At 50.0% G+C, this 10,000-nt stretch overlaps 2 protein-coding genes across 3 annotated transcripts in view; one reads left to right on the top strand and one right to left on the bottom strand.

Annotated features, from left to right (window-relative positions):
• Positions 1-7,331, bottom strand: part of eipr1 (EARP complex and GARP complex interacting protein 1) — a 9,100-nt gene extending 1,769 nt beyond the window's left edge. Inside the window, exons 1-3 of the mRNA XM_076140409.1 lie at positions 7,142-7,331; positions 6,533-6,616; positions 1,920-2,052 (exon numbers count right to left, since the gene is read on the bottom strand). Coding sequence (XP_075996524.1) covers positions 1,920-2,052; positions 6,533-6,616; positions 7,142-7,183 — 259 coding nt within the window. The 5' untranslated portion in view covers positions 7,184-7,331. The remainder of the gene's footprint in view (positions 1-1,919; positions 2,053-6,532; positions 6,617-7,141) is intronic.
• A 154-nt stretch (positions 7,332-7,485) lies between these two features.
• Positions 7,486-10,000, top strand: part of trappc12 (trafficking protein particle complex subunit 12) — a 19,548-nt gene continuing 17,033 nt past the window's right edge. Inside the window, exons 1-3 of one of the 2 annotated variants that reach the window (XM_076140406.1) lie at positions 7,486-7,601; positions 8,178-9,594; positions 9,699-9,815. In XM_076140406.1, the coding sequence (XP_075996521.1) occupies positions 8,185-9,594; positions 9,699-9,815 (1,527 nt within the window). In that variant the 5' untranslated portion in view covers positions 7,486-7,601; positions 8,178-8,184. Of the gene's footprint in view, positions 7,602-8,174; positions 9,595-9,698; positions 9,816-10,000 lie in introns of both variants that reach the window. The other variant, XM_076140407.1, reaches the window with a different exon arrangement.

Raw genomic sequence — 10,000 nt, 5'->3', positions numbered from 1 at the left:
TTTATGCTCTTATATAAAACACACACACACGGGGAGTGACTCATATTACTGTAAGTCCTCTGATCGGCGTGTCTGCATCGACTCCATGCTCCCGTCATGTGATGAAGGCTAAAACATGAAGGTGTGTGGAGGAGCAGGAACACACACACCTCAGATCAGAACTCTGCCATCACGTCAGACAGCAGACGTGTTTGACTGACACCTGAGCGTCTCTTATGAGGGCTCAGAGGAGCTTGAGAGCCTTGTATAGCTTGACCCATTAAGTCCTTTTCAATTTTGACTGATAGCTGCAGAGGAGAAGCCAGTAGTGGAGACCAAACAATGATGTAATGGAGCTCAGGGTTAAAACAACAACAACAACAACAACAACAACAACAACAACAACAAAAAACAACAAACTGGTGCTTTAGTCAGAGTGTAACCAAACATTCTGACTGAAGTAAACACGCTGGATGTTCAGGACTTGTCGATTTATAAGTAATGGTTCAAACTCCTGCGTCTCATAGGCCACAACACAACACAGCACATCACCATGGCAACGCTCTCCTGCCAAAAACTTGATGTGACAGTAATTATGAGTACTGAGGACCGATTAAACTTAAAATGAGAGGAGGGAGGTGGGGGGGGGGGGGGGGGGGGGGAGAGAGAGAGTGAGGGGGAGGGAGAGAGAGAGAGTGAGAGGGAGGGAGAGGGAGAGGGAGAGGGAGAGGGAGAGGGAGAGGGAGAGAGAGAGAGAGGGAGAGAGTGAGAGTGAGAGAGAGAGGGAGAGAGAGAGTGAGAGAGGGAAGGAGGGGAGGTAGTGAGAGAAGGAAGGGGGAAGGTAGTGAGAGTAGGAAGAAGGGGAGATAGTGAGAGTAGGAAGCAGGGGAGGTAGTGAGAGTAGGAAGGAGGGGAGGTAGTGAGAGTAGGAAGCAGGGGAGGTAGTGAGAGAAGGAAGGAGGTTAGGTATTGAGAGTAGGAAGGAGGGGAGGTAGTGAGAGTAGGAAGCAGGGGAGGTAGTGAGAGTATGAAGCAGGTTAGGTATTGAGAGTAGGAAGGAGGGGAGGTAGTGAGAGTAGGAAGCAGGGGAGGTAGTGAGAGTAGGAAGGAGGGGAGGTAGTGAGAGTAGGAAGCAGGGGAGGTAGTGAGAGTAGGAAGGAGGGGAGGTAGTGAGAGAGGGAAGGAGGGGAGGTAGTGAGAGTAGGAAGCAGGGGAGGTAGTGAGAGTAGGAAGGAGGGGAGGTAGTGAGAGAGGGAAGGAGGGGAGGTAGTGAGAGTAGGAAGCAGGGGAGGTAGTGAGAGTAGGAAGCAGGTTAGGTATTGAGAGTAGGAAGGAGGGGAGGTAGTGAGAGTAGGAAGCAGGGGAGGTAGTGAGAGTATGAAGCAGGTTAGGTATTGAGAGTAGGAAGGAGGGGAGGTAGTGAGAGTAGGAAGCAGGGGAGGTAGTGAGAGTAGGAAGGAGGGGAGGTAGTGAGAGTAGGAAGCAGGGGAGGTAGTGAGAGTAGGAAGGAGGGGAGGTAGTGAGAGAGGGAAGGAGGGGAGGTAGTGAGAGTAGGAAGCAGGGGAGGTAGTGAGAGTAGGAAGGAGGGGAGGTAGTGAGAGAGGGAAGGAGGGGAGGTAGTGAGAGTAGGAAGCAGGGGAGGTAGTGAGAGTAGGAAGCAGGTTAGGTATTGAGAGTAGGAAGGAGGGGAGGTAGTGAGAGTAGGAAGCAGGGGAGGTATCGAGAGTAGGAAGGAGGGGAGGTAGTGAGAGAAGGAAGGAGGGGAGGTAGTGAGAGAGGGAAGGAGGGGAGGTAGTGAGAGTAGGAAGCAGGTTAGGTATTGAGAACCTGCTCAAGGGGAGGTAGTGAGAGTAGGAAGGAGGGGAGGTAGTGAGAGTAGGAAGGAGGGGAGGTAGTTAGAGTAGGAAGGAGGGGAGGTAGTGAGCGGCGGTAGGACTCACTCTTGTTGTAGCAGGTGGTGAGCACAGCCTTATCTGCAGGACTCGCACCAATGTGCCAGATCTCTCCAGCTTGGTGCAGCAGAACGTTCTTATTAATGATGTTATTCTCATCATCAAAGTCAATGATGTGGATCTGGAGGGGAAACAGAGACAGGAAGAGGAAGACGCGTCGGCAGTTAAAACAGTGCTGTGTGTTTCCCTGTCAGCTCGCTGCAGCTGCAGTTCAAAGCTCCTCTCGCTTCTCTGATTCCCTCAACAAAAACACAAAGAGAAGAGGCGCTCCTTCTTTTAAAGTCTCATTTCAATGCAGACGTGGCTTTGGTTCTTTTATCCTCCATTAGATTGGTACAGCTGAGGACTCTGTCTTGATTTGGCCTTTAAAGTGCTGATTAAGATGCTGTGAGATGTCATGTTGGCTTCACGGGAGCTCTGCACACACACACACTCGCTCCACCCCTCAACACACACACACAGATCTGCTCCAATCAGGAGGCGTCTTTGTGTAGAGTTGTTTGAATTGTGTACCTTCAGATTTACACATTAACGCACGCACACCTTAAGCAGCCGCTGATCGTTTTAGACTTAGTTAAGTGAATTCTAACAATGTTGAGGCTAGCAGCGTATTACTGACATTACTGGAGTTACTAAGGCCATGATGATGTCATTATTCACTCATTAAAGCCCTTCTGTACAGGATTGCAGATGGACATGAATCATGTTGGTGAAATCGGACAGAAACACGGGTTTGCTTCCTGGTTTGGGGAGGATTGTTCAACCTGCAATCGGACGAGTCGGCGGGTGGGTAGCCGGTCCGTGTCGATACACGCGGTCGATCAGATCCTCTGCATGGAGGGTGGTGATCTAGAGGGGGGGGGGGGGGGATAGCAGGAGCTCCACATGTGCCTCGCTCTCCCGCTGAAGTCTGACTCCCTCAGGTAGGCGGTGACATCATGGAACCAGAGAGTGTGTGGCGGTGTTGGTGGCAACATTTGTGCTCGTTGTCGTGGAGTGTTGTGAGGTGTAACGGCTGATGTTGCGTCCCGTCTGCAGCTGCCTGACCTGACGCTCCTCCGAGCGCTGGGCGGCGGCGCTCCACTGCACTTGAAAACAATCAAGGGCTTCCTAAACTTTATAGCAAACACTTTCAACAAACAAGCTCAACTTGGTCCATAAGAAGTTAATAGAAACCCCAACTCTCTGACCTCTTTTCATTAGATGGAAATCTCCTCTACGAAGGCCCGCTGCCCCAAAGCAGTTCAGGGCCGGGGACGCCGTAAAACAGTAAGGGTCTCAAGGTTTGATCAGACAATTAATGGGCGGTTTCTCCCATAAGAAAGACACTTACAGTACCCCGGGGGAGCCTTAATAAGGCTGCACTGGACAATAACTCCTGTAAGGTACTTCTACTTCCTGCTCACCGCACTACTTTTACAGGCTGAACCAGAGGAGGAGAGGAGGAGGCAGGAGGAGGCAGGAGGAGAGGAGTGGCAGCATCCTTCAGCCGCCTCAAAGTCAGCTGGGTGACCGTTAACCTTGGGACGGCAAAAAATTATCACACAAAGTTATAATTTTATGGCGGTGGGGGAGTCATACAAATAAATTCCGGCGTGTGAGACAGGCTCATTGGAGGGTCCCCCCCCACAGAAGAGCCCAGGTGTGAGGGGAAGAGAAGTCCCTGCCCTCCTCCCTCCCTCAGGTGATTTATCCCTCCCTCTTCCTCCTCCAGGCCCGGGGAGTGACTCACAGCCTCACGCCGCTTGGGAACCCAGCCCAGCGCTTTTAATTACGGCGGGAGGAAGTGAAGCAGGGCGAGGAGAACGGAGGCAGGGAAGTAGAGGGGGGGAGGGATAAAAACCAAGCTGGCTCGTGGCTCCCCCCTCTCACACACACACACACACACACTTCAGGGGCCTCCACGCTAAAGCTCTTTAGCCCGCGCACATGACAGTAAGTGAGGCGGAGGAGTAGCGAGCAGGTGAGGGGTGCCAAGCTTGAGCGCTTTATCTTGTTAGCAGCCTTAAATGCCACGCCGACGCGCCCTCCGATCTGTCATTCCAGCTATTGGTCTCTGAGGAGTTTGAGAGGTGCTCAGCGAGTTAAGAGAGACATTTCCTCCCTGCATTATGCTTAATGGGAGGTGGAGAGGCCAGGAGGCTCACAGATGCAGCCGGGGCTATAGGGGATGGAACGCCAGGCGAGAAAACATTTTTCACGCCCAGACTGAGAGCGAGGAAGACGAGCGGTGGTGAGGAAAGACCTAAAGAGACAAGAGATGAGCCATTATCCCAATTAGCTTTTATGGCTCCGGTTGCTCTTTGCAGTTAATATCAGAGGAGATTCCTGTGAGAGGAACTCATTCTTAGCTTTTAGCACAACAGGAGATTCAGATTTGTTTCTTCTGGTTGGTGTGTTCTCTGTGTCAAACTGATTTCCGACGGAAGCTGGCAGGTCTATTGGAACAGATGTGTGTGTGTGGACTACCTACCACACTGTTCCCCCCTTTTTCTCCCCAATTTGGATCAAACTGTTTCCCTGCTGTTGCCGTCTTCGCTGTAGGAAATAACGATGAACACAGGAGGGAAACAAACACACACTCTACATTTTAACCCCTTCAAACTCAAATAACTGACTGTGATGTAATAATCCACTATGAGTTCAGTCATAATGCCAATGGAACGATGTGCCCCTCCCACAGACACACCCAGGGGCGAACAGCTGAGCCACACACACACCGCTGCTGGGGAGGGTGAGGGGTTCAGATGATGCTTCCATGTTTGTTTGGTTCAGCACTTATTGGGACAAAACAAGGAGGAAGACTGAGGCACCGCCTGAGGAAGAACCCATGAACACCATCAAGGTCATTTTGCCTCTTTACAGAACCTTAGTGGCACAGTGGTTGGTTACGTCGAGAACAGACAGGAAGGTTGTGGGTTTAAAGCCGAGTGTGAGCCATTGACCAATCCATGGAGTCCATTGATGGAGGTATGAGCTCCTCTTTGTGTCCCAGAGGGATCAAAACCCTTTCCTCTGGCTGAAGGACAGTAAATGAAGGTGTTTGTTTGTTTTAGGTGGTAGCTTTGATGAGGAGTCTGATTTCAGGTCAATCACACTGCAACAACAAACGGCTGCACAAACGCAGAATGCTGATTGCGCAATCTCTGTCAGATATCTGATCGCTGCAATAAAATGAGATGAACAGGACTACAAATAGACGAAGAGCCTCTGATTCTTCAGCGTTTCCAGATCTGAGCTGGTGCCACAGAGCAGCAAAGCCTCAGGATGAGAACAGAACATTATTGACAATGAGCAGGGAGGAACCACACAGATCAAACTGGCTGCGTCGTCACCAGCCCCATGTTAAACTTCCTACACAAGGCTTGGACTGATCTCGGCATTCATTCTGTGCCAGACTGCTTTCACACCCGGTGCTGCCAGCAGAGAGGAGGGGAGGTTTGAAGCAGACATCTCTCCCTCTCCCCTTGCTCAGAGAGCTAATTATTTCTCCCCCCATTTAGAGCCAACTGCTTCTGTCATCTGTCTCCGTAATAACCTCTGCAAGATGAGCACACAAACACACACACACACACACACACACACACACACACACACACACACACACACACACACACTGTCAGAAAACACGCGTGTACACACAACATGGATGCACATGCGACAGATCTGTCTATAAATTAGGAAGGAATGGCTGAAGTCCAATTACTGGAATATGAGGAGAAGCTTGAGCCTGTCCCCACTGTGCAACACCTGTGGTCCCCAGACACACACACACACACACACACACACACACACACACACACACAGTTAAAGTTAAGTGACAAATAACAGAAATGGAACAAATCCCTGTCATTCTGTGATCTAAAGAGGACAAATTTGGCGCAGACTCACGTTACTCTGACTCGTCTGGTTCATGCATCAGTAATTGAACTCTCAGACCTCAGAGGTTTGAGCTCTTTTTTATGCTTTAGGGATGTTGCTAATTCCACATGTGATTACTTTAGGATTTTTTTTTTTTTTTTTTAAAGGCACAGCGAAGTTACAAAATTGACATACACACACACACACACACACACACACACACACACACACACACACAAACAAACACACACACACACACACACACACACACACAGCAGGGAAGCCGTCATTAAAGCTGCTTTGCCGTCGCCACACACGCAGCCTCATATTAGTTTCGTTTTGACATTTAATTTAACCTGCATCCTTTGATTTGTTTTGCATGTTTGCTTTCGGAGAGCAGCAATTCTGACTTGTGACATCAGAACATGCAATGAAATCACCATTTTGTACATTACAGTGCCTATGGCCCGATGCCAAGCGCCCGGGTCCAGCTGATGGCCTCTCCTGAATGTTTTCAATTGTTTTCTTGCTGTGGTTTGGTTTCAAAAAGTCTCATTAATTGGTCACAACACAATTTAAAGCACTTCAATGAAGCTCAACATTAGTTTTGCTATTCCACTGATGTCCCTGTGTGCAGATACACACAGTGGCCCCAGGTCAGTCAGAAGTGTGTAACCTCATTAGCATAAAGACTTGGATACTAAAAATTCCGGCAAACAGCACTGAGCTTCAGGTCTCACCTGGTTCTCACACCTCAGGGACTGAGTGCCCACAAGGAAGCGGATGGCGTCAGTTTCAGCTGTCTGGGAGGTGAGAGCTCGGGCCTGCAAAGGGAACGTGACAAAGGAAAGGGACTTCAGAGACTGTGATGGTTGATTGATAACTACTGGGCCTATGACAGAAAGATCTAAAGCAGAGGCACTGCACGTATGAACATCTCTACAGGTCGATACACTGCAGAGGGTTTCATCACAGAGTCACATAAAGGCTTCTCTTGGCCTGTCCTAAAAACACAACAGGTAAAATATGTCATGTTTATCTTGAGAGTTAATCTAGTGTAATCAACAATGATATTCTGACTCATCGATTGGCCCAGCAGAGAGGAGGTCTCCACTTTACTGTTACTGTGCAGCTCACAGACGCCTATACGTTAATAACTAATTCATTAAATTGACACGTCTGTAACTTATAATCAGTTATCTCAAATGAATGCAGTTAATGTGGAAAAATAAACAACACTTAAGCGATAAAAGCAATAAGTCTAACATTCTAACAGCTCTAAACGGTGCCATTGTAAGAGAGCACCCAGTGAATATTCAAACACCGCAGGGTGATAAAGCCACACATGCCTGGAACTCCAGCCCGTAAATGACCGGAGCGTCGTCCTCCATGTTTCAGTCTTTCGCCTAAATGGCGCCTTGTTATTCTTCCAAATATCAGCCGGCACTTCACCATGTAAACAGTGACGATAACATGAAACACAAGCTAAGGGGCGAATATCCGTCAACACTCAGTGGGCACTGCACTTCCGCGATTGTGTTACGTGAGCGTTTGGTCAAAATGCGTAACTGCGCCGCCGGAGCAGAGCGTTGACGGTTCAGTCGTACGTAGGATCCTTCAGGAATACCAAACTACGAACCCGGCATGAATTTTGTCCCTTCTCGACTGTCGTACCTTTGGTTTCCTGGTGATTTGACGCATGCGCACTATAAATTCTGTAGTCGGTTAAATTTTGAGGAGAAGAAAACATTCTCTTGTTTTCCTCTTTTAATTTTATTTTCCTCTGTTTTCTTGTCTAACTACAGAGCGGTAAGAATAACGCGACTTTACACGCACCGTCACTGTACGCGTCATTAAAGGAGACGGTCGCTGTTTACGTGTAGCTGCTGGCGTAGCTAGCCGACCTGCTAATCTGACGTTAGCTTGGCGATATTGACATTTAATCATAAAAACACAGCAGATAAATGATTACTGAAGGTCAAAGTTCAGCAGCTCGATGGTTCAGGCTTTTCCTGAAGAAAATGTGTGTCAGCTGATGAGCAACTTTGTTGTTATTACAGCATCTTAAGCCTTTAAATGATTTCATTAAGATGTTATGAGGCTCTGTGGTTGGATCCATTTATCTTAAACCGTAACGACACTTTATATGTGTAAAGTTTATGAATTCGGGCGATTGAGAAGATGACATATATTGCACCATTCAGACACAAAGGCGATTAAAGGTCTTTACTAAGATTAACATAAAGAAGATAAAACATTAGGTTTAATAATTTAAAATGATGTTGAAATTGTGGTTGAAAGGAAAATGGAGATAAAATAGTAAAATTAATGTTATTAGATATAACATTCATTCTGGTTGTTTTGTTGTGTTGTCCTTGTCAGCAGCAGCAGGATGGACAGTGGAGAGGCTCCTGCCCAGCGTCCATTCACCCTGGACATCACAGTGGAGGATGTTCAGAGGGAACCTTTAGCTCCAGCCTCTCCTGAGCCGGCCTCAAGCCACATGCTCTCCAGGGAAAACCTCTTTGCCCAGGAAGACAGCATCGACTTGGGCGTAGGCTTCTCCAGCCCTCAGGAGGAGGACAGCACTGCCACGCCCTCAGAGAGCCTTCTGGAGAGGCTCAACGACCAGATGATGGAGAGCGTCATGATTTCTGACTCGCCCAATAACAGCGAGGAAGATGATGTCGCTCCCATTGACTCCCTGCTGGAGACGGGGGAGGAGCTGAAGACTGCAGGAGAGCTCTCAGATGACAAGGAGGAGGAACCTGAAGTAGAGCAGCTGGACGCCACCGAGGTTCAAGTAGCAGCAGAGGAGCAGAAGGAAGAAGGCGCTGAGAGCAAAGTAGAGGAGGACACAGAGGAGCAGAAACACACCGTAGACACACACGTGGACACACAGGTGGACACATACGTGGACACACAGGTGGACACACACGTGGACACACATGTGGACACACACGTGCACACACACGTGCACACACAGGTGGAGACATACGTGGACACATACGTGGACACACACATGGACACACACATGGAAACACTGGACCTGTCTAGTCTCCTCGGGGAGGAACCGGATCATGGAGCCACAGGGTCTGGTCCTAAAGAGGAGGCGGTGCCAGTGTGCACCATCTTCAGCCAGCCCATCCAGGCCAAGGCTCTGGTGCCTGATGGTTTCCAGCCCACCCTCATTAAGTCCCCCAGCTTCAGCATGGCGAGTAGCGGCGTCAGTGACGAGGCGGTGACCCCCGGCAAGCAGAGCACCCCTCTGGTGTGCCAGCCCAGCCCCAGCCTCAGCAAGTTCTTCAGCGACAACGGTCAGGTCAACCCGGCCTCGGACTTCTTCGACTCCTTCACCGCCCCGTCCTCCTTCATCTCCGTCTCTAACCCCAACGCAGAGCTCCCCCCCGTTCCCGGCTCGGCGCCCGCAGCCCTCACCCCTGAACACCAGCTCTCCTCCACCTCCTCCTCCCTCTCCACGCCCGGAGCTCCTGTCGACTCCGCCCCCACCCCTGCTGCTGAACCCACGCCCAAAGCTCAGCCCTCTCCCCCCCGAGCCGCCCCCGCTCTGAATCCGGCCCCGGCCACGCAGCCGCAGCCTTTTAATAAGCTGTTTTCAGGCAGCGATGACCCGTTTGCCACGGCGCTGAGCCTGAGTGAGGTGGATAGACGCTACAATGCCTGGCCGCCGTCTGAGGAGACAAGGAAGGTTCTGGTCTCTGTGGCCACCCAGCAGTACAGCCCCACCCAGGTGGAGGCCAGCAGACTCACCATGCCCGGCCTGAAGTTTGACAACCTGCAGGTAAAACCTTGGATCACTTGTGTTTGTGATGATAAGGTGACTGTAAGTCCCCCTCAGATGACCTCTGACCTTACGGTGACTTTGTGTTGTGCGTGCTGCTGCAGGGCGACGCTGTGAAGGACCTGATGCTGCGTTTCCTGGGGGAGCAGGCGGCCATGAAGCGACAGGTCCTCACCGCCAACTCTGTGGAACAATCCATCAGCGGGCTCACACAGCTCATAGTAAGTCTCAAGTTCCTTTCTTTTTCTTTACTGTGCATTTAAATGTGTGTGTGAATGAATGTAAACATGTAGAGAAGCCTGATGTCCTCACATGAACACTGAACTGTCTATCTTTAGTCAGACTTGTACAGTCGCCACCAGACAGTCGCGCTTGTACAGTTTGTGTTCTCAGACAGGCGAGCACA

This window comes from Genypterus blacodes, unplaced genomic scaffold (genome assembly GCF_046128005.1).
Source record: "Genypterus blacodes isolate CSIRO-AG114 ecotype Tasmania unplaced genomic scaffold, CSIRO-AGI_Gbla_v1 ptg000593l_1, whole genome shotgun sequence".
NCBI classification, from domain to species: domain Eukaryota; kingdom Metazoa; phylum Chordata; class Actinopteri; order Ophidiiformes; family Ophidiidae; genus Genypterus; species Genypterus blacodes.
The sequence above is the reverse complement of the archived record's forward strand: the minus strand, read 5'-3'. Positions and strand labels throughout refer to the sequence as shown.